This window comes from Scylla paramamosain, chromosome 37 (genome assembly GCF_035594125.1).
Source record: "Scylla paramamosain isolate STU-SP2022 chromosome 37, ASM3559412v1, whole genome shotgun sequence".
NCBI classification, from domain to species: Eukaryota; Metazoa; Arthropoda; class Malacostraca; order Decapoda; family Portunidae; genus Scylla; species Scylla paramamosain.
Window position 1 is genome coordinate 15339810 of NC_087187.1, and position 24618 is coordinate 15364427.

At 41.4% G+C, this 24618-nt stretch overlaps 1 protein-coding gene and 1 long non-coding RNA gene across 4 annotated transcripts in view; one reads left to right on the plus strand and one right to left on the minus strand.

Annotated features, from left to right (window-relative positions):
• The window catches only part of LOC135091520 (uncharacterized), a 9782-nt gene extending 1788 nt beyond the window's left edge, over positions 1-7994 (plus strand). The window contains exons 2-4 of the long non-coding RNA XR_010262538.1: positions 2339-2445; positions 3462-3550; positions 7318-7994. This is a non-coding gene — a long non-coding RNA (uncharacterized LOC135091520). The remainder of the gene's footprint in view (positions 1-2338; positions 2446-3461; positions 3551-7317) is intronic.
• On the minus strand, positions 7821-17870 carry LOC135091518 (uncharacterized). 3 transcript variants are annotated; one of them, XM_063989243.1, is made up of 6 exons: positions 16568-17870; positions 15437-15629; positions 14509-14566; positions 12343-12469; positions 9180-9293; positions 7821-7954 (listed from the first exon to the last, which is right to left on the minus strand). In XM_063989243.1, exons 2-6 carry the CDS (start codon positions 15502-15504, stop codon positions 7950-7952), a joined length of 372 nt encoding a protein of 123 aa, XP_063845313.1. In that variant the 5' UTR covers positions 15505-15629; positions 16568-17870; the 3' UTR covers positions 7821-7949. The 3 variants fall into 3 exon arrangements, with proteins under 3 accessions (XP_063845313.1, XP_063845312.1, XP_063845314.1); XM_063989242.1 differs by lacking the exons at positions 7821-7954; positions 9180-9293; positions 12343-12469 and adding an exon at positions 12483-13749; XM_063989244.1 differs by lacking the exons at positions 7821-7954; positions 9180-9293; positions 12343-12469; positions 14509-14566 and adding an exon at positions 12483-13447.
• Between the last annotated feature and the right edge of the window lie 6748 nt (positions 17871-24618).

The following is a 24618-nucleotide window of genomic DNA, read 5'->3' on the forward strand; positions in this document are numbered from 1 at the left end:
AGATATTTGAAGGCAGCAGACTCCTTGTCAAGAGCTGTAACAAACTGTTTCATGAGACCCAGTTTGATGTGTAGTGGAGGAAATAAAACCTTTTGCAGAAAAATCAGTCAGTTCAGTGATCAGTAGGTTCACGTCATATTCTAGGAATAGCAAATTTCATGGCTCTGTTTTCCCCTCTATACCATTCTGTAAAAAAAAAAAAAAAACTTCTGTTAAACTTATTTTATTTTTATTCTTAATTGGATTTTACTAACAGCTATTTTACTTTCTAGTGTTCTCTTACAGGGCTCACAAGCAAAATGAAATGCCCAGGTCTTGTCTTGGTGCCCAACTGGCACAGCAAAATATGCTTTGTAAGCTTCACACATTTTTCCAGATGGTGTCACAGAGAACTTGTTTGCTTTTGTCTTGATGAATTGACCACATATGTAGCAGAATGCATTTGGAGAATGATTGCAGCCTCTTGATGCCATTTCACCTCTCGTGATGTGTCTTCTCAGGCAGCCAAAGCAGAACTGATTGGTGGTCTGTAAGCTCCTACTTCTATATTGTCAAGCAGTACTCTAGAATATTCTTAGTCTTTCTAGAATGTGTTCCAGAATGTTCTCAATCTTTCTAGAATATTCTTGAACCTACTTTAGAATATTCTGAATCATTCTTGAAAATTCTTGATACTTCTACATATTTCTACTGTATTCTAGAGTTTTAGAATATTCTGGAAATGTTTATATTGAACAGAATATTCTAAAATGTTATAGAAACTTCTAAAAGTGTCTGGTAGAACATTCTGGAAGATTTGAGATTTCTGAAATGTAAGCAAATTCTTTTAAATATGAGAAATTTCTTGCTAGATCTGGTCAGTTCAAGAATGATCTTATTAAAATTAAAAATCTTTAGAACACTTCATATTCTTTCTTTCATTGCTTTAATTTATTTGCAACATTGCAAAAACAATTAGATGTGCAATTGAGATTTTGCAGAGGTCTTTCCCTGACATGAAAAGCAATAGTGACCCAGACTGGCTTGGTCAGATTAGGAATGTATCAGTCGTCATATGAGTGAGTGGCGGAAACTGTGAGGTGCACAGTGTTGGTAAGGTAACTAATGATGTTTACAACCACCAAACTGTTCCTTTCTGATAAGTTTTGATGCATTTTGATGAGTTTCCAGTCAGTTTTTGTGGCAAATTACTGTGTTCCTTATAATAGTGGGGATGAAAATGACAAAGTGATTTGCAACAGAAAGTGATGCCACATTATTTAAAAACACATCAAAACTTATCAGAAAGAAATATTTTTGGTAAATCTATATTTTTTCACCCATTTAACATTTTTGGACTAGACTACATTTTTCTGGTAGAATTTGATGTGTTCTGAGTGAATCTAGTAACCATTTCTGTCATAAGTAACTTTTCTTGTATACCCCCCCCGCACACACACACACACACACACACACACACACACACACACACACACACACACACACACACACACACACACACACACACACACACACACACACACACACACACACACACACATAAACAAGATGGAATTCATCAAAAAGAACATCAACTAGATCTGACCTAACTTAATTAAACCTAACCTAACTAAATCCAAACTAACCTAACCTAACTAAATCTAATGTAACATAGTTAAACTTAATCTGACCTAACCTAACCTAATTAAACCTAACCTAACTAAACTTAACCTACCATAATGGTTAATCTGATAAAGAATAATATTTCAGGAAGGAACAGTTTGTGATAGTACTTCACTGAGAACAATGTCTTTTTAATTAATTAATTAATTAATTAATTAATTAATTAATTAATTAATTAATTAATTAATATATTTATTTTATTTATTTATTTATTTGTTTATTTATTTTAATTTAATTAATTAACTAATTTATTTTATTTTTTGCTGAGACTGATGAATATGTACCACAGTTTTGTCTGTCACGTTGAGTTTGTAGAGAAGTTGAAAATTTACCAAATGTTATAACAGTGGTGAGGAGGCAGTGCAATTCAGGGCCAACTCTCAAAGTACAGTGATACAGGTTGTCTTTGTACAAGTCAGTGAGGCTGTTCATACCACACATTTCATTACATGCTGAAAATAATGTAATGCTCAATAACTGTATGATGATTATATCTCCTTCACCTTATTGTTAACTTTGTTCCATTTGATTGTTCACCTTGTATGACCTGAACTAACCTGACCTGACTTTTTCATCTTTACTTTTCTTTCCCTCTTCTCTGCTACTGTTCTTTATCTCCTCTCTCCATCACAACAGACCAGCCTTCATCTTAAACTGATGCACACCTTTCCACCAGAGTTGAGGAGCAGCAGCAGCAGCAGCAACAGCAGCATGGCAGAGCAGAGGCCTGGGGTGGGAGGAAGAAGGCAGTGTGCTTGTCAAGTTTGTCACCAAGCAGGACCAGTGAGTGCTGTGGGGCCTTGCTGTGGGTGTGTGTGGCCAGCTGTGGTGTGCCTAAGCTCCTGGGGTGTAGTAGGGTGGTCCACAAGACTTTCCACCAGGGGCTGATGGGGCTAAGAGTGTGAATGTGTGAGTGTGCGGGACTTGTCTGGTATAAAGATAGATCATTATTGTCATGAAAACACTCTTCAAAAACACCAGTAACTCAACCTGTGTCACCAGTAGTTTAACCTGTGTGTCACCAGTAACTCAACCTGTGTGTCACCAATAACTTAACCCATGTGTCACCAGCAACTCAACCTGTGTGTCACCAATAACTCAACCTGTGTGTCACCAGTAACTCAACCTGTGTGTCACCAATAACTTAACCCATGTGTCACCAGCAACTCAACCTGTGTCACCAGCAACTCAACCTCTGTGTCACCAATAACTCAACCTGTGTGTCACCAGTAACTCAACCTGTGTGTCACCAGCAACTCAACCTCTGTGTCACCAATAACTCAACCTGTGTGTCACCAGTAACTCAACCTGTGTGTCACCAATAACTTAACCCGTGTGTCACCAGTAACTCAACCTGTGTGTCACCAATAACTCAACCTGTGTGTCACCAATAACTCAACCTGTGTGTCACCAATAACTTAACCTGTGTGTCACCAATAACTCAACCTGTGTGTCACCAATAACTTAACCTGTGTGTCACCAATAACTCAACCTGTGTGTCACCAATAACTCAACCTGTGTGTCACCAGTAACTCAACCTGTGTGTCACCAATAACTCAACCTGTGTGTCACCAATAACTCAACCTGTGTGTCACCAATAACTTAACCTGTGTGTCACCAATAACTCAACCTGTGTGCCATTAGAGAGGCTGAAAGTGCATATTGTACACCTCCATTATTATTATTATTATTATTATTATATTGTTATTATTATTATTATTATTATTATTATTATTATTAATAGTAGTAGTAGTAGCAGTAGCAGTTTTCTAAAGACCTGTATTCCTCGTCTCTCTGAGATACACAGTGCCGGGCACCTCGGTGCTGGTGGGAGTGAACAGCAACCTTGCTAGGCAGAATGAAATAGTCCACGTGTTCATCAGATAAGGCAAGTTATTGGTTGTGGCCTGTTTGCAATACTTCCACGGTTATTTCTTGTTATTTCCATCATCTGTGTTGCTGTTTTCATTGATTGCATCATTACCATATTTGATGGCTTATAAAATGCATGGGCTTATAAGATGCACCTCAGTGCACTGAAAAAAAAAGAAAAGAAAAGAAAAAAAGATAAGCAGGTTTAAGGTTTGAATATGAAGTGAAGGGTTTCACCTGACATTTGAAGCCCTCTCATATGTACTATTGACATCCTTATTAGATCCCATTATTGTACTTTTAAAAACCTTAATATTTGCCAGGACCTGCCAACACTGGTGCTGAGACTAATCCTGCTGGGATGTAAACAAATATAGCACAAGCAGTGACACTGTAAGAGCCCAGAGGGGTAATGAAGTTTGTACATCATATTTTTTCATCATCATTCTACACATAATTCTAGTTGTAATATTTTAGTACATTTTCAAAGCATAAGGATGTGTGAAAATAGATTTTCCTTTTTCTCTACAGCATATTTTTATTTGAAATATTCAGTGCAGACTCACCATGAGCTGCCCTGCCTCATGATGCTCTCTTCACATATAAAACCTTTTGTTTTGTCAGATAGTAAGCTATTTTCTAAAAAAAAAAATCAAGTTTCTCATTAGCTTTGAGTTTTGTTAAACATGTATGCAAGGGAATGTTAGAAGATAGGCGCAATTTCAGTTGTATGGTGCGTCTTACCTCAAGGAATAATGGCATCACACTAAGGAATGCAGTGAATTTTGCATGTGTCGCCAAGTTTGGTGTGACCCACCATGAGTTTGTTTTGGTACATGCAACATAAGGGTTGTCACTTAATTTCTTCCTGACTGGTGTTATTTTGTGTGCATTACCATTAAGTGCCACCTGTTATATATTGTTACCTTGGAAAAGAGGGTTGTTTTTGTGGTGTAGAAGTGGTCATCACTTTGTTTACACGTGCAAAGATGTTCGGGGTATGATTTAAGGGCCACTCTTGCCACAGACTTACCACTTGCCACTGTCCCAAAGCTGAACCTTGGCCTAATAAGGCACAGGCTCATTTTCTGAGGCTCTTTTTTGGAAAAGAGGTGTATTTCATAAGCCATCAAATATGGTACATACACAAACATTAGTGGTGCCAACACACCCTTGGGGGACCACACTTAATACCGGGCTCCACACTGACGTCTGGTCCCTTACTACTGTTCACATCTCTTCTCCAGTTTCCATAGAAGTCTTTTATGTGGCATCTTATTAAAAATTTGTTTTTTCAATCTAGGTAAATGCAGTCTGCCCAACCAGTCTCTCTCTCTCTCTCTCTCTCTCTCTCTCTCTCTCTCTCTCTCTCTCTCTCTCTCTCTCTCTCTCTCTCTCTCTCTCTCTCTCTCTCTCTCTCTCTCTCTCTCTCTCTCTCTCCTGTATTATATCAATCACTAGAATAATAACACAATAGATTGGTGAGACAACATCTCCCATTGCTAAAACCAAATTGACAACTTGTAAAAATTTCATTATCTTCCAAAAATTTGGTCCATTTGTTTTTTTATTAGCCTTTCACATATTTTTGGGACCACACTCATCAGCAAAACTGGTCTGTAATTTAGTGGGTCTTGTGTGTCTCCTCCTTTAAATATGGGCATGAGGTTTACTCTTTTCCAATCCTGTGGATCTAATAGAGGTACATGTGATGGAATGTAATTTATCTTTATGCTGGTTACTGCATTTTTTTAATACACATCCCAACACTCCATCTGGTTCTACACCATTCTTACATCTAAAATTTTTATGATCTCATTAATTTTCTGTATTGTTACTTGAAATTCCTCCATTTTTCTATTTTTCTGCACATACAGTGACCTTATGAATTCCTTTTCCTTTGTAAAAACTTCCTTGAAGCTCTTCTTCATCACTTCCACCACCTTCTTTGGGGTCCTCGTATACCACTCCATCTATCCTTAGTTTATCTATGCTCGCTCCCTTTGCTTTTCAGTTTACCATTGACATGCCTATAGAAGAGTTTGGGCTCATGCTTACACCTATCTATTATATCTTTTTCAAACTGTCTTTGTTCATCTCTCAGGATCTTCATGTAATCATTTCTTGCTTACTTGTAATTATTCCATAAGTTAATTCTTTTACTTTTCCTCCACTTTTTCCGTGAATCCTCTTTCGTCCTTCTTGCTGCTTCACATCTTTTATCAGACCACACTCTTTTACCAACTTTTTGTCTGCCATTTTAGACACAAACTTCTTTTCTCCTTCTCTGTATATTTTAAGAAACTTGTGCCACTTCCTTGGACCCGTGTGGTCTTATGGAACACATCCCATCTCTCTTCTTGAAAAAACTTCATGTTGTCAAAGTCTGCCCTACTGTAGTTTAATCTCCCAGCTTGGTGTTCTCCATTCCTTTTACCCTCTATTTCCTCATTTATGTTGAATTCCATGGTAGCGTGGTCGCTTTTGGCTCTCAGATGCTCTCTCTGAACATTCTCAATTCCTTGTGGTTCCTTTGCTAAATAATAGATGTAATCTCAATGTTTCTCCATCTTTTCCAAATCTTGTATCACCTTTTATCCATTGTGTTAATACATAGTCCATAGCCAGCTGTAATAATTTATTACCCCAAGATGACTCTGCTCCCTCAGTGCACCACTTCCCAGCACACCTCCTTACACTAAGAGTCTCCATCCATAACCACTTTATCACCACTTGGCATTTTCTCTTGCCAGTTCTTTGTGTCTTATCATTGCTTCACATTCTTCACTTTGCCAGGCAGTGGTTGTGGGCAGTACGTCAGTCACCATGAATTGTCTCTTTCTGCCTTGTATATTTTCCACTCCAATGTTTAATGCCTCTGCCAGTCCATTGCCACATTCTGTTTCAACTACTGTTAACCTTTTCTTAACTAAAAACATAACTGCTCCTCCTTTCTTATTTGTTCTACCTCTTTTCTATAACTTGTATCTATTTTGTCCTGTGTTCTGTACTTCTAACTCATCATAGAATTTTCACTTTTGGTTTCTCCCGTCGCCAGCCTGTCACTTGGCACAAACATTGATTACTGACTCCTGCCATCCACTCTTTAATTGACAGAAATAATGTGAGTGAAAGTATTTCCATTGCATTACATTAATATTATAAGCTAAAAATAATATCTAGAAATTGGTCAGTAAATAAATTAATAAATATATAATATATATTTTTATATTGTGATAATAATACAAGTTAACTTTTTTATTTTCTTTATTATTTCAGTTTTTTTGTTACAAGACTAAAAATATACATAAATTAAATAATAATAATAATATAATAATAATAATAATAATAATGGTAAATTATTATAAATATTTTCCATTCATTGGTATATTATTTTTTTTATTCTCTTCACAGGCACTTCCTCCTCCTGGCTGGTCACAGCATTATTATTATCATTATTATTATTATTATTATTATTATTATTAGTAGTAGTAGTAGTAGCAGTAGTAGTAGTAGTAATAGTAGTGGTGGTGGAAGTACTAGTTGCAAGTAGCAACAGTAGTAGTAGTAGTAGTAGTAACACTTAATAGGAACATTCTAAGATTCTATCCTTGCAACACATGCACGCACACCACAGAGAGAGAGAGAGAGAGAGAGAGAGAGAGAGAGAGAGAGAGAGAGAGAGAGAGAGAGAGAGAGAGATATGGTACTGTTTGTGAGAATTAATTATTAATATTATTATTATGTTCAAAATGTATTATTTATATTTTCATTGTTTTTCAGAAGTGATAGAAAGGAGGAAGAGGATAAGACAGATGATAATAAGGAGGAAAGAAAGAGGAGGAGAGAGAGAAGACAAAGAAGGAAGAGCACATGAGAGAAGAATGAGGATAATAGAAGAGGAAGAAAAAAAGAGAAAGAAGATAGAGGAGAGAGAAAGACAGAAAAGATAAAGAAATAAAAGAAAATATATTCTCCCTCCTCTCTCTCTCTCTCTCTCTCTCTCTCTCTCTCTCTCTCTCTCACAACCCACAGTATGTCTCCCACAGTATGTTGACAAACCCACAGTCAGTCCCCACAGCCACCCCACTCTCTCTCTCTCTCTCTCTCTCTCTCTCTCTCTCTCTCTCTCTCTCTCTCTCTCTCTCTCTCTCTCTCTCTCTCTCTCTCTCTCTCTCTCCCACAACCCACAGTATGTCTCCCACAGTATGTTGACAAACCCACAGTCACTCCCCACAGCCTCTCTCTCTCTCTCTCTCTCTCTCTCTCTCTCTCTCTCTCTCTCTCTCTCTCTCTCTGCGTAGGAGAGGAACCTGGTCAGTCCCTGTGAGAAATTTTGCAACATTTTCTGTTCAAGCAAGAGTTCACGAAAGACTTCCCAAAAAGTGCAAATGACTGGATGGTCTGGGAAGTATTCACTCTGGAAATACAGTGAGGTGTTAATAAAAGGAAGAATATTGGGAACTGTGTTAATTTAGACTCCTGTGGTGTGTGCAGGGAAGGACTGGGTGAATATAGATGGCAGAAGAGGTGAGTAGTGTATGCTAACTAAAGGCAGGAAATGAAGGACTGGATAAATATTAGACAGAAGAGGTGATAGAGGCAAAGGACTAGATATATATAGAGACAACGAAGGGGTGCATAAATATTAGACACAAGAGGTGATACAGGCAAAGAAGGATTAGAAATATAGAGACAAGGAAGGGCTGGATAAAGATTAGTGGTGACTGAGGCAAAGACTGTACACTAATAATGAATAAATAAAATGAATGACAGAGAGAGGATGAAAGCAAAGAACAACTAAAATGGATGGAAACATACAAACAAGCCTATCAATACCAAAACACCCCTAACATGCACACACACACACACACAGACCCCAGCTCCTCCAGTGTGAAAGATATTCATGTATAAGCAAGCCATTTTAGCAAATAATCCAAACACTTCACCCCTGATCTGACGTATCAGTGTGCACACTCACTGCTGTGTTGCTGGGTGTAATTTTTGCTGGACACATCATTCCTGATTGCTGTCAGTTCATTGTGGCCTAAAACCTTCATGTTCATCCTTCACTTCCTGTATACACTTGTGAAACTGTTGCAAAGGAGGGAGAGTTTTTGTTGCAACATGAATTCCAAATCAGATTCAGTACTTTTATGAAATCTTTCAAGATGACAAAACCCTGATATTGAACTCCATCACCAGACACACACACACACACACACACACACAAACACACCAGTTGCAATGTTTACTTCAGTGCACACTCTTCATTCCTTCAGAGATGAGTGAATGAGTGAGCAGTGAGTAAATCTGTTAACAAGCACACTGTATTTTGGTGCAAAGAATCAGACGCCGCCAGTATTTTTGCTGCTGTTCGCCACTCCATGTCCAGCGGAAGGTTTGCGGTTTGCCTTTGCCATAGTCTTCCTGGCACTTACAAATCAGGGCCACAAACTGAGAAGAGCATTAGAGTACTTGGAAGGAAACATTTGGGAAGGCCTTGAGATGGTGTGTGGAGGAAGCTGTGACAACACTCAACAAAAAGGAAGAAATAGTCTACAGCTGCAAGTGGGAGATACTCATGGGCTGTCCAACCCCAGAAGGGAAAATATGGACAAATGATGATGCAATGAAAGGCACACCTGAATGGACTGCTGGCTGGCTGATGTCTCTTGAATGCTCCTCTTCCTCCTCTTGGGTTTCACTCCCTTTGCAGTGGCACTGATGTTGTGTGTCTCCCAGTCGGTCTGTGGAGTCTGAAGAAGAAACAGTGTAATAAGAGTAGTGAGGAAACTGACAATGCTTACAAGAAGAAGTGGTTTCATTGCACAATGCCCTGGGACTTAGTGTGCAGCATGAGTGCTCTAACACAGACAGAAAAGAAAGAATTGCATTCCACAATTCACTGGGACACACTAATGTCAAACAAGAGTCTTTTGTCATGCACACACACACACGCACACACAAGGAGTCCCATTCTATACTTCACTGCAGTACAGGACAGATATCAAGGTGGTGCAGGTCTCTTTCACACACACACACACACACACACACACACACACACACACACGAGGGAGAAACATTGGGGCTGAGGTTCGCATTCTTAAGTGCTTTGTCCTCTCATCAGAGGCATCATTGGAGGAGAGACAATCAGCAAGGTTCTGAAGGGTGCTTTTCTCACTGACAGTGCAGCAGCCCCAACAAACTACCACTTGAATTATGACAACACTTCAAACTCCCACTGACCTCCACTACAGCTTGTTAAAAGTAACGGCCAAGAATGAAACACTTACAAATGAAGCCTTGGACAAACAAGGGGTTAACAACATTACAACTACCACTAGAATCATGAAAACACTCTTGAAAACCCTATCAATCTCCACTCCAGGCTACTAAAGCAAGAGAGTTTGGTTTAGAAGATCATTAATGAACAATAAGAAGAGAGTGGGTGACAGGACAGAACCCTGAGGTACACCACTGTTAATAGATTTAGGAGAAGAGCAGTGACCGTTTACCACAGCAGCAATAGAATGATCAGAAAGGAAACTTGAGATGAAGTTACAGAGAGAAGGATAGAAGCCATAGGAGGGTAGTTTAGAAATCAAAGCTTTGTGCCAGACTCTATCAAAAGCTTTTGAAATGTCCAAGGCAACAGCAAAAGTTTCACCAAAATCTCTAATGGAGGATGACCAACACTCAGTAAGGAAAGCCAGAAGATCACCAGTAGAGCGGCCTTGACGGAACCCATGCTGGCGATCATATAGAAGGTTGTGAAGTGATAGATGTTTAAGAATCTTCCTGTTGAGGATAGATCCAAAAACTTTAGATAGGCAGGAAATTAAAGCAATAGGACGGTAGTTTGAGGGATTAGAATGGTCACCCTTTTTAGGAACAGGTTGAATGTAGGCAAACTTCCAGCAAGAAGAAAAGGTAGATATTGACAGACAGAGCTGAAAGAGTTTGACTAGGCAAGGTGCAAGCACAGAGGCACAGTTTCGGAGAACAATAGGACCCCATCAAGTCCATAAGCCTTCCAAGGGTTTAGACCAGTGAGGGCATGGAAAACATCATTGCGAAGAATTTTAATAGGTGGCATGAAGTAGTCAGAGGGTGGAGGAGAGGGAGGAACAAGCCCAGAATCGTCCAAGGTAGGGTTTTTAGCAAAGGTTTGAGCAAAGAGTTCAGCTTTAGAAATAGATGTGATAGCAGCGGTGCCATCTGGTTGAAATAGAGGAGGGAAAGAAGAAGAAGCAAAGTTATTGGAGATATTTTTGGCAAGATGCCAGAAGTCATGAGGGGAGTTAGATCTTGAAAGGTTTTGATACTTTCTGTTAATGAAGGAGTTTTTGGCTAGTTGGAGAACAGACTTGGCATGGTTTCGGGCAGAAATATAAAGTGCATGAGATTCTGGTGATGGAAGGCTTAAGTACCTTTTGTGGGCCACCTCTCTATCATGTACAGCACGAGAACAAGCCGTGCTAAACCAAGGTTTAGAAGGTTTAGGATGAGAAAAAGAGTGAGGAATGTACGCCTCCATGCCAGACACTATCACCTCTGTTACGCGCTCAGCACACAAAGATGGGTCTCTGACATGGAAGCAGTAGTCATTCCAAGGAAAATCAGCAAAATACCTCTTCAGGTTCCCCCAACTAGCAGAGGCAAAACGCTAGAGGCACCTTCGCTTAGTAGGATCCTGAGGAGGGATTGGAGCGATAGGACAAGATACAGATATGAGATTATGATCGGAGGAGCCCAATGGAGAAGAAAGGGTGACAGCATAAGCAGAAGGATCAGAGGTCAGGAAAAGGTCAAGAACGTTGGATGTATCTCCAAGACGGTCAGGAATACGAGTAGGGTGTTGCACTAATTGCTCTAGGTCGTAGAGGATAGCAAAGTTGAAGGCTAGTTCACCAGGATGGTCAGTGAAGGGAGAGAAAGAACATTGAAGTCTCCAAGAATGGAGATCTCTGCAAAAGGGAAGAGGGTCAGAATGTGCTCCACTTTGGAAGTTAAGTAGTCAAAGAATTTCTTATAGTCAGAGGAGTTAGGTGAGAGGTATACAGCACAGATAAATTTAGTTTGAGAGTGACTCTGTAGTCATAGCCAGATGGTGGAAAACTCGGAAGATTCAAGAGTGTGGGCACGAGAGCAGGTTAAGTCATTGTGCACATAAACGCAGCATCCAGCTTTGGATCGAAAATGAGGATAGAGAAAGTAGGAGGGAACAGAAAAGGGGCTACTGTCAGTTGCCTCAGACACCTGAGTTTCTGTGAGGAAAGGAAGATGAAGTTTAGAAGAGGAGAGGTGGTGTTCTACAGATTGAAAATTAGATCTTAGATCACGAATGTTGCAGAAGTTAATGAAGAAAAAGTTGAGGGGGGGTGTCAAGACACTAAGGGTCGTCGCCAGAAAGGCAGTCCGACCTGGGGACATTTATGGTCCCCTCCCCAGATGGGGACTCCGAGGCTGGTGTAGGAGTCGCCATGATGATTTTAAAATTTTTGAGTGAAGGGTGTGTGTGTTATTAGGTGCTTGTAGTTTTGTGTGGAGGAAGAGAGTTGTCTTTAGAGGGCAGGCTGTGACTGCCCCCTTGTATTGTGAGACACAAAGGGAAACGTTCAGTGAGGTCACAGCTGGGTTTAATGATAAGTTCACAGCATCCCTTGAATAGTGCTTTAGACCTCACTGGGAGTAATTATCGTTTCAGCAGGTGTCTACTGCCTCCTCCTGTGAGGAGGCAGGTGCCTACCTTTGCTACAACCTTGACACACACACACACACACACACACACACACACAAACTCACAACTGAAGCGGGGCAACCTTCTCCACCTGGTCACTGAGATACTCCACAAAGTTTTGCTGGAATGGGTCATGTCTTGCTCAGAAGGCTGCCACAATGTCCTCCAAGCTGGCCACCACTGCTGCCCAGCCTGAAGCAGCAGCAGCAGCAGCAGCAGCAGCGGAGAAAGGAAGAGGGCAGAGTACAGCAAATTAACAAAACAGTCAAGGAAATGACTAATGAAGTGAAACAAAAGAGGAAGAGGAGAGAGACAAGTTCTTAACAATTATCTCCTCTTCCTCTTTCCCTCTTCTCTTCTTCATCTCTTCCTCTTTCTTCCTCTCTACCTTTCCTCTCCTTCCTCTTTCCATGTCACCTACAGAACCCCTTCAAAACCCCGTGACCTTCAGAACCCCTTGTGACCTTCATTTCGACACATCACAAAATTCACATCTGAAAAACCTAACCTAACTTAACCTAACTTGACCTAACCTAACCTGACCTGACCTTGCTGCTGTAGATGCTGGTCATAAACAAGTTGGCAACCCACTCTGGTGAACTCACTGGCGTGCTTGTAAAACTGGTGTGCTAACTGTGTCCGCACCACCACAGTGTTGTAGGTGGCTGGCATGTTGAGGCACCCTTGTGCATGCAACAGTAATAGTAGTAGTAGTAGTAGTAGGTTAAGAGGGGATGTGTTGGAGGTACTCAAGTGTACTAAGGGAGGTAGCAAGGCTGGCCTAGTAGTAGTAGTAGTAGTAGTAGTAGTAGTAGTAGTAGTAGTAGTTCAATAAAATAAAGCTGAATAAACAAACACAATTAGGCACACAATAAAATAACAGAATAACAAGGACAAAAAGTTGTACTTGGCAGTGGTCAGAGGTGAGGTCAGCCAGGAAGGTGAGAGGTCAGTGAGGAGGGCTGCAGCCTGGGGTGGTACAGTCAGTACTGGGGAGAGTGATCACAAGGATGCAGGGATGAGTGCTGCTGCTGCTGCTGCCCACCACAACACACTGAGGCTACCCTGCTGACTCTCCAGGGGGAAGGGTGTAGGTCAAGAGGGGCCTGACACAAGTCTTCCAGTGGCACAGAGGTCACAGCGAGGGGGGCACAGCCAGCGCTCTGAGGACTGGCAGGCAGAATGACAGATAGCGGACTGGGGCTTAAAAAATTGAGGGTGAGGAAAGAGACGGGAAGGAACTGTGTGTGGAACAGAGCGGTGGGTGAGTGGGAAGTCATCAGGGAGCTGTGGAGGAAGGCTGGGCAGGTGCACGGACAGGGCCGGTAGGCAGAGACAGGCAGGTGTGTCTTGTGCAGGGCCTGCCATGTGTAGGTCTGCCGGCTTGCTGCACCCGCCATGTTTAGGCCTGCCGGCTTGCTGCACCTGCCACGTATAGGCCTGCTGGCTTGCTGCACCTGTCCGCCTCTCCACTGCAAGAGTCAGCCACCATTCTCAACCCTTCACCACCATCACCACCACCACCACCACCTACCCTGAGGTCACTATCCCTGCCAGGCTGCACAGAGGGGGTGGCCCTCAATGGAGAACAAAAAGATGGGGGAAATATCTGTGCCAGCCGAGTAATGACACACCCGCTTGCAGGAGTCCAGTGTTTCACCCCCAGAGACCAGCAGCACCAGCTGACAGTGACACAAGTAGTAGTAGCAGTAGTAGTAGAGTAGCAGTAGAGTAGTAGTAGTATTATTATTAGTAGTAGTAGTAGTGGTGGTAGCAATGGTGGTAGTAATAGTAGCAGCAGCAGTAACACACACACACACACACACACACTAACAACTGTCACCTCCCAAACAACCAATAGGCACACAGCAACACTACAAATACAACAAACATCAAACACAAACACAACTCACAAAACATTTACAAAATATAAACAATAAAAAACAAAAACAAAATAAAAATTTGTACAAAAACACAAACAAGCAGGAAAAGTACAACAAGACTGACAGAATGACTTGTGTGTGACAATGAGCCTGGCAAAGTTGACAAGCTGAAGAGGTGAGGCATCCCAGACACTGCCACACAAACACACACACACACATGACAGGAGATACATCATCAGTTTGGAAGAAACCCAAGCTAACTAAACTTAACCTAAGCTAACCAAACTTAACCAAACCAAACCTAACCTAAGCTAACCTATGCTATCTAAGCTATCTGGCAATACTGACCTGTTTGTCTGGGAGCACCTTGACAGCATTGTCTGTTGTGCCCTTCACCACCTCAACACTGCACAAAATAAACCAATTATTATTATTATTATTATTATTATTATTATTATTATTATTATTATTATTATTATTATTATTATTATTACTACTACTACTACTACTACTACTACTACTACTGCTACTACTACTACTACTACCACAGAGACAGAGATAATGGCATCTGTGTGTGTTTTGATGTGTTTTATATTGCATTTTTGTCAACAGTAAAGAAACAGCACCCTCTCTCTCTCTCTCTCTCTCTATCTCTATCTGCTGTTATAATCCACAAGTCAAACTAAGGAGTTTTATATTTCTCAATTTAAAATCTATTCATTTCAAGTTATTCTTAGGAAATAAATAAATACATAATAAGTTACTTAATACATCTTTATATTGCAACCAAGGACTTTATTATTATTATTATTATTATTATTACTATTATTATTACTATTATTATTACTTTTATATTTATTGTGATTGTTGCCTCAGATGCTTCAGCTAACTATATTATAGGCTTGCTCAAGTACTTATGTAGGCCTGTGTATATTGACAGGTCACAAAATGTGTAGGCATGTGTATATTGACAGGTCACAAAATATGTAGCCTATGTATATCGACAGGTCACAAACACACACATTGATATCATTCTAATCACATAAATACTGTACCAATAAATACATCTCTCTCTCTCTCTCTCTCTCAAGCCTTTGTCATGGAGAGAGAGAGAGAGAGAGAGAGAGAGAGAGAGAGAGAGAGAGAGAGAGAGAGAGAGAGAGAGAGAGAGAAATGATGAAATGACTAAATAAATTAATATATCAATGATTAAATGAGTGAAATAATTCTCTCTCTCTCTCTCTCTCTCTCTCTCTCTCTCTCTCTGTCTGCCTACCTCTCTAGTGCCAGATTCATGTCAAAGGTCATCAAGGTGCCAGTGTCAATGGGGAAAACGTAAATCATGTTGGCTTGGTTGAGATCAGATCAGGTCAGCCAGCCATCCAATCACAATCCACAAAGCTCTAGGCCAATGGGAGGGCTGATGGTGATCCCCTGTCGACCAATAGGATGGTTCAGTTTTTGCTTGGCTGGGGAGAAAGTGAGAGGTTAAGTTAGGTTAAGTTAAGTTAGGTTAAGTTAGGTTTTGTTTGGTTTGGTTAGGTTAAGTTTGGGTGAGTTTGGCTAAGTTAGGTTTGGTTAGGTTAGGTATGGTTAGGTAAGGTTAGGTTGGGTATGGTTTGTTTAGGCATGGTTAGGTTAGGTTGCATTAGGTTTGTTTAGGTCAGGTCAGGTAAGGTTAGGAGTGGGTCAGGCTAGGTCAACACATCACCTGTGGTACAAATGCATCAAAACACCTTTTGTCATTTTCTTATACCATCACTTCAGTTATCCTGCTAAATTTGCTAATTCAACACTGCCATCCTCTTTACCTCTTGCACCATACCCTAACTTAACCTAACCTCACCTAATGTAAGCTACCCTAACGTAACCTTAGCAAACCTAAGCTAATATAACTTAAGCTAACCTAAGCTAACCTAACCTAAACTAACGTAACCTAACCTAAGCTAACCTAAGCTAAGCCTAACTCAAGCCACTAGCTGTGTCAGACAAGAGGTGCCTCTGTCTTGGCAAGCTTCACACCACTGTGGTGCCAGTCACACTGGAGCTTCAAGGAGAAAGCACATGGGCACCTTCTCTCTGTCCCAACGACTCGTGTGGCTTGACACACACACACAATATATATATATATATATATATATATATATATATATATATATATATATATATATATATATATATATATATACATGTGTGTGTGTGTGTGTGTGTGTGTGCAGCATGTTAACGTAGTGAACAGTGTTGTTTGTTGGTGTGTTTATTTCAGGATTATTCAAACCATTTGTGCGTGACATGCACATTTCTGACAAGTCAATGACAGCTCTGTTTGTTTGAGCAGCATGTTAATTTTAGCTTAAATTAAGAATAGAGAAGGCTTCCGTGCTGGAACACACTGTGTGCCACTCACCAAACGAATACAGGACATTTCGACGGAACTACAATTCGACGGTGTGGATATTTTCCAGACTTGGGCGATTCAGCGGTTCTGCTAAAATCAACATTAGGATATTCACATTATTTATTTATTTATCATTATTCAGATAACACAGGATAAAATACTTTATTGTACAGTAAAAAATATACACTTAAAACCTACATTTCCACATTTTCATCCGCTGACCTAGTATTATGAGGATGGTGATACTGGGAGACACGGCAATGTAAATCTTGAGGCTGTAGCACACCATCTTTGTACTCTTGCCACATAATTTTTTTTTTTTCTGGTAATCCTTATATGTCTGTCTTTGGTAACTTTGCAGCTTGCCCTCTGACACTAAAAGGCACTGGATATTTACAAGCTTTGCTTCTTCATGCTTCATGTTCACATTCCAGTATTTGCTACACAAAATTTTCAAATTATTATGCCATCCTTCAATATCATTGTTGGTCCTAATTGTTAAGCCAAAGACTGACCAGCTACTGGGTGTCCACAAACGTCCTTCTATCCAAGTGTCTTCGGTGTACTCCAACAGGCTATGGAGGGCTATTGTATGACTTCCTGCCACTATATTCCTGAACTCACTGAAGGTAGATCGTATCTGCTCTGCTGGTAAGAATGGAAGACACAGAAGTTGACGTAGGAACCTACTTGTGTTCTTCTTTCTATGGTATGATGCCCCATCAGGTCCATAAGCCTTCTGAGGGTTTAGGCCAGCGTGGGCATGGAAAACATCATTGCGAAGAATTTTAATAGGTGGCTTGAAGTAGTCAGAGGGTGGAGGAAAGGGAGGAACAAGCCCAGAATAGTCCAAGGTAGGGTTTTTGGCAAAGGTCTGAGCGAAGAGTTCAGCTTTAGAAATAGATGTGATAGCAGCGGTGCCATCTGGTTGAAATAGAGGAGGGAAAGAAGAAGCAAAGTTATTGGAGATATTTTTGACTAGATCCCAGAAGTCACGAGGGGAGTTAGATCTTGAAAGATTTTGACATTTTCTGTTAATGAAGGAGTTTTTGGCTAGTTGGAGAACGGACTTGGCATGGTTCCGGGCGGAAATATAAAGTGCATGAGATTTTGGTGATGGAAGGCTTAAGTACCTTTTGTGAGCCACCTCTCTATCATGTATAGCACGAGAACAAGCTGTGTTAAACCAAGGTTTGGAAGGTTTAGGACGAGAAAAAGAGTGAGGAATGTACGCCTCCATGCCAGACACTATCACCTCTGTTATGCGCTCAGCACACAAAGACGGGTCTCTGACACGGAAGCAGTAGTCATTCCAAGGAAAATCAGCAAAATACCTCCTCAGGTCCCCCCAACTAGCAGAGGCAAAACGCCAGAGGCACCTTCGCTTAAGGGGATCCTGAGGAGGGATTGGAGCGATAGGACAAGATAAAGATATGAGATTGTGATCGGAGGAGCCCAACAGAGAAGAAAGGGTGACAGCATAAGCAAAAGGATTAGAGGTCAGGAAAAGATCAAGAATGTTGGGCGTATCTCCAAGACGGTCAGGAATACAAGTAGGGTGTTGCACCAATTGCTCTAGGTCATGGAGGATAGCAAAGTTGTAGGCTAGTTTACCAGGATGGTCAGTGAAGGGAGAGGAAAACCAAAGCTGATGGTGAACATTGAAGTCTCCAAGAATGGAGATCTCTGCAAAAGGGAAGAGGGTCAGAATGTGCTCCACTTTGGAAGTTAAGTAGTCAAAGAAATTTTTATAGTCAGAGGAGTTAGGTGAGAGGTATACAGCACAGATAAATTTTGTATGAGAGTGACTCTGTAGTCGTAGCGAGATAGTGGAAAACTCGGAAGATTCAAGAGCGTGGGCACGAGAGCAGGTTAAGTCATTGCGCACATAAACGCAGCATCCAGCTTTGGATCGAAAATGAGGATAGAGAAAGTAGGAGATAACAGAAAAGGGGCTACTGTCAGTTGCCTCAGACACCTGAGTTTCAGTGAGAAAAAAATGAGGTTTAGAAGAGGAGAGGTGATGTTCTACAGATTGAAAATTAGATCATAGACCGCGAATGTTGCAGAAGTTAATGAAGAAAAAGTTGAGGGAGGTGTCAAGACACTTAGGGTCGTCGACAGAAAGGCAGTGATACTATTTGTTTAAAAACTGCTATTCAACAGGAATATATTTATAAAAAAAAAGCTGTAGGCAATTAGCTAAATTGACTAACCTTTCTCCATAAAGCTTGCGTCCAATGGTATAGGCATCCTTTGACCTTGGCGTTAGGCAAAACCTCAGGCATTGCTTTCTCATAGTCGATTGTTATGTGTTGAACAGAAGGCTCATTTGGTAGTCTAGTTAAAACTTCGTGGAAAACTTTTCGGTAGTCACTCTTTTTCTCCCAGACATAATGACAAATAGTAAGGGGACTTGTTTTGCATGGTCCTCTGTCCTCACAAAAGCGTTGACTGTCATCAGCTGTATAAAAGGGTGCCTGCATAGCTTAAAATGTGCTATCAATATACCATGACTTTGCCTTCGTTAGATGTTTTATTTGTTTACTTGTTGCGAAGATCAAATGGCGGCCTTCACGAACTGATACATCACCTATAAGAAAGTCGTCAGGAATGTGATTTACATCTAGTTCAAATTTCAGGTTTTTTGGTTCTGTCGGTCTTAAAATTTGTCTTTGTCTGTTTGCTATTCTTGCCAAGTGCTCTGGCTTAGGCAAACTAGGGCATGGTGCATTTCCCATCTCTTTTAGCAGAACATTAGCAGAACACTATAGCAGACGCTGGCTTAAATAGATCTTGTGCTGCCAGTTTCTTTACCTGTAATGTTACTTAAGGGGCGATATCAGAGCCAGTTGATGGTGAATGGTTGTGCATCACGTTGTTCTTTACAAATTTTCCATTTCTCTGCGTTACTAGTGCCTTGCATGGGTTTCTTTTAGGACGGACAGTACACAGCCAGTAAGTTACATTCGATCGCTGCATATTTTTGTTGTAAGTGTACCCATGACTGTCAATGAGCTTGTCTCTACCACGCTGTGTGCCCTTCTCAAAGAGCTGGAATGTAATTTCACTTTCTGGCTGCAGTTCTTTATTTTGTATGGCTGGGTTGTCAAGTGATTCCTCTAGTTCCATTGGCAAGTCAGGTGGGTCATCAAATGAAGACTTGTTCAACTGCAGGGATGTGTGGTTCGTGTTCCATTGCAGGGGTGGCTGGGTCGTCCACTGGACGGGACGTTGGTTCGTCAGTGTAGCTGCAAGTATTATAATTCCAGTCAATGGAAACACCGGATTTCACAGCTGTTCAGTAATCAGCACGAAATATGCCAGTATTACATTTCCTGTGTTGCCACTTCCCACACATGTCGCACTGTAGACCTTCTTGCCTTGCCCTTACAGGTACGAGGCACTGAATGCACTCGTCTGTGCAGTCTACCATCTTGCCAGGAACTGTTTTAATTCTATGATCATGGCCAATTACAAAACATAGGTAATGAACCACCAAACCAGTCAGGTAAATTAACCAAACCAATGAACCATGAACACACTCTCTCTCTCTCTCTCTCTCTCTCTCTCTCTCTCTGCGGAAAAAAATATGACAGACATTCGTCGGGTTATGAGCTTTGTTTTGGTACCTCATTTGCCAAGGTTGATTGCCTTGGGGCGAAGAACAACGTGGCTACACACACCCACAGACAATACGTCTATTTATATATATATATATATATATATATATATATATATATATATATATATATATATATATATATATATATATATATATATATATATATACGAGTAATATATTTTTTTTTTTTTTGCGAACACCAACACCGGTATGTCTATTATCACCACAACCATAGCCTCCTCATCTTAAATCAAGAAGAAACAATAACAATATTAAATTTTGGTGTGGGCGAAATGACCTGTGGGCGAATTGACTCCATAGTGTGGCGAAATGGCATGTGGGGGAAATGACCGGATACCCTTTTTTCTTACTTGCCACTTTCACTTCATTCCCACCCTGCATCAAGCACTCCACCACCAGCATGTTGTGATCAGACACAATATCAACCAAACCATCCTCATCTATCCACATATGCGACACAATTTCACGCAATCTTCCATTCTCCAACACGTTGTCAATTGCCGATTCCTGTTCTCTTGCACTCCAAGTCACGCTCCCCTCAGCCAAAGTAACATTCAGATTTTCCAGCTCCAGTTCATCAACAAACTTCCCATGCATTTCACCATTCCTGTTCACCTGTCCCCCCCAGTATTCCCACATGTGCATTCATGTCACCCATAACTAGCACTCTCTCCTCTCCATGCTCTCTCACAACTTTCTTATGTCATACTTCCTCCTTTTTTCCCTCTCTGCTCTTTCACCCATGACAGTCATATACGCTACCACCAGTACCACCTTCTCTGGTCTGCCACGACCATCCATGCATTCCACTCTGACTGGAAGCACATCCTCACTACTTGTACACTCCCCCACATCAATCTCCTCTACTTTCAGTCCTCTTTCTTTCTTATAGAGTAGGGCTACGCCTCCTCCCAGTGTTTCCTGTGTCTTACGTCCCTTTCCAGTCATAACATACTCGCATCCCTCCATTCGTACATCATCTCTCAGGTGAGTCTCAGTGAGCCCGACTAAGTTGAACCTCCACTCCCTGAGCTCCTTGCATACATCCTCAAACTTGCCCACACCCCATCCTCTCACATTCATACAGCCAATCTTCACACATTTACTCACCTGGTTAGTCTCTTCTCTTCCATGTTCACTGATATCAGTGGGTCCTCCTCGTCATGCCTCGTCCACACAACACACTTGCCTCGCCCTCATCCACTCGGCCAGTCGACGTCCTAGTTTAGTGCCCTCTAAGGGGTGTGATGTTCCCTTGTGGCACACGATAATTACAAATCCTATCACTGGATTAAGAGAAATACAAATACTGACACTTTTATGATTTTTAATAAATAATGGAATAATCCGAAATAATAATAATAAGAAAGGAATTCAGAAATATAAAAATAAATGGTAGCGTACTCTTCAGTTACATAATTCAGAAATACAAAATAAATGGTAGCGTATTCTTCAATTACATAAAAACTACGATGGAGATATTTTCGCGACTACTGAATTGCGGGGGAGACTAGAGAATAAATAAATAAATAACAAATATATATCCAAAAAGTATGTATATACCTGAGGACAGTCTCACACGGTGATCTCGAACCAGGTGGTTTCACTAGTCCCGTGGAGAAAACCAACAAAAAAAGAACGAAAAAATGCGAATATCTATCCACTCAGAAATAGTTTATCAACAGGAATATCTGAGGGGAATCCAAGAAGGTCTGAGGAGAATCCGAGAGAGACTGCTTTAGTAAAATTATTGTTAAATAAACACTTACTTAATATTACAAGAAATGGAGGGGGAGACTATCAGACTGCATGCTCACCTGAGGAGAATCCGAGAGAGACTGGCTTTGCTTGTGAGGAAATCGGCGGGAAACTAAGGATAAAGGTTTCCAATGGGGAAATTTATTAAGTTATAATTTTGTTTTTAGTGGGGGGGGGCGACTAGGTTGTGAGTTCAGGGATGAAAAATATGAATAATTAAGTTACTGTTTACTTTATAGTTGTTACTTTAAGAAGTTTAATTCAATGGACTTTTGAAATCAATTGGGGAATTAGTCAAAGTCTGGTATCTCTTCCCGGCTTGCGTAGCAACAGGGGTGACAGGGATGCGAAGCAAAGAAGACTTATCAGATTCGTCAACCTCATTGGCGCGGCGTAATTATCTGGGATTTGTTTGAGCTGGTTTAAGACCTTACCATTATAGAATTAATTTTATCGCATTAAGGGCTCCCCATTCTCTGGGATTAGGTGAAAAATTCGCCTCTATAACCTGGCCAAGCAGGAGAAATTACGTTTATTCACGGGGTAAATTTGTTATAGAAGTGGTCAACACAGTGACGCTGAGGGGGGGGGGGGGAAAGCAAGGACAAAAGGACACTGAGGAGAGGAGGGGAAGGGGAGGGGTTAGTCACATGGTACTGAGATTCTGGTCACCCCCGCACACTACATGGGCCCTAGCCTAGGAAAAAAAGTAGAAATATACATAATTAATTTCTCAGCACTACACGAGCCTTTCATCCGTTCTAGAATTTTTCACCTCTCTCTTTTCTCCTTACCAAAAAAAAAATAAAATAACACCTTCACATCCGAGTAATTAGAAACTCCCCTCACCACCACACAACCAAGCCAGGCTGACGAACTGCACGTGATCTCTGTCGGGAAATAACTCTGACATTCTCTCCCATACAATGGCTTGTGGGCCATATCACCACAATGTCCCTTGGAGACATAACTCGGCTCTTTCTCTCATCTCAAGGAAAAAGAAAAGAAATTCCACCCCAACCAGCCTCTTGACCTCCTGTGGTGTGAGGACTTAACCTTAAGTCACTCCGTCACTCTCTGAAACGAGATTCGGCCACCCCAGTACTCGGTTCCTTCCACTCGGACAGTCATTTACTCATCCACACATTCACTCATACTACGAGATACTATAGATGATTACGCGAAGCGCTCGCCACGTCCTGAAGTAATCCACCACAGTATGGCCCGAACGGGTTGTCGAGTGCAGTAGTAGTCTGCGAATTAAAGTGGTTCCTTATTCCTTCTCAAATTCTTACATCACCTCTCACATAGTACCCATACCCGTCATACCACGATTCATTACAACCAGTCCAGCCAGACCATGCAAAAGTAAGGGGGGAGACTCTATTTACCCCAAGCACTCTGCTCTTTTCTATACCGTTTTTCCAGCAACATTAACATTCCTCAATATAGCGTCTGGGACGGTTATGCACTCTAGGCGGTAACACTTCAGTTTCTATATCAGGTTGGAACACTGTGTCTTGAGCTGCAACTACGTACTCTTCCTCACTGTGAAACTGTTTGATCTTTTCTGCCGCTCTTTGCACCATCTTTCCCGAGAAAGGGTCTTTCACCACATAACCACCGCCTCCTCTTAAAACTTCCACCACCTTATATGGGCCGTCCCAACGAACACACAGTTTCTTACACACTCCTGACTCTGTAGTTTCTCGTTTCACCCACACCAACGCCCCAATGTCTACCTTCTGCTCCTTGCGTTTCCTGTTGGCCGCATTACGGTATTTCCGAGTCATTTTCTCGTGTGTTTCCCGGATCAGCCGGCGGACCACATCCACGTCTTGCTCGTCACCATCAACTGCGGGTAGCCTGGCACCCACCACTCGGGGCGCATGCCGGGAGAAAAACGCGAAGAAAGGTTGTTGGGCGATACTGGTATGGACGGCGGCATTCATAGTGGCCTGACACACAGGGAGTAGGCGAGGCCACCGTAGCGGGTAACCTCGGCACATGGAAGCCAAGATGGATTTGAGCGTGCGATGGAGTCGTTCGGTGATGGCGTTCCCTTGCGGGTGGTAGGGAGTGGTGTAACAGAGGGTGATGAGGTGTTGCTGGCAGAATTGTTGGAAGATCTGGGAGGTGAACTCGCCCCCGTTGTCCAGGACGATGGAGTGAGGAGTCCCGAAGTCGGTAATGTACTGCTGCAGCGCCTCTACAATTCCCTCTGATAGTTTGTTTTTGAGTGGATAGAACTTCACAAATCGGCTAAAGTGATCTACGATAGTCAACACATATCGGTAGCCACCACTGCCTGCAATCATATCCGTCAGGTCTATACCTATCCTATCTAAGGGCTTCTCTACTGAAGGTAATTCCTGCTAAGGCTGCTGTAACCCTGGAGAGGTTTTAAATCTTTGACAGGTAAGGCAATTCTTTACGTACTGGGTTACGTCAAACTTGAGATTACACCAGTAAAACAATTCTTCGGCCTTTTTAATTGTCTTTTTCTGACCCAGGTGGCCAGAAAGCTCATGTGCATGTTCTAAAGCTTTAGGAATCAGAACCTGAGGAACTACCAATGAATAATGAATGCTGCCATCAATGTTTTCCTTAGCGTAGTACAGCAACTCATCAATTATAGTGAACTGGTGCAATATAC

What these genes read in the sequence shown, in the direction of transcription:
- LOC135091518 (XM_063989242.1), bottom strand. Translation starts at nt 15,504, where the DNA reads ATGATTTACGTTTTCCCCATTGACACTGGCACCTTGATGACCTTTGAC. An exon ending in ATGAATCTGGCACTAGAGAG is followed by an intron (nt 14,567 to 15,436) that starts GTAGGCAGACAG and finishes TATTTTGTGCAG; the next exon opens with TGTTGAGGTGGTGAAGGGCA. An exon ending in AGGTGCTCCCAGACAAACAG is followed by an intron (nt 13,750 to 14,508) that starts GTCAGTATTGCC and finishes TGACTCTTGCAG; the next exon opens with TGGAGAGGCGGACAGGTGCA.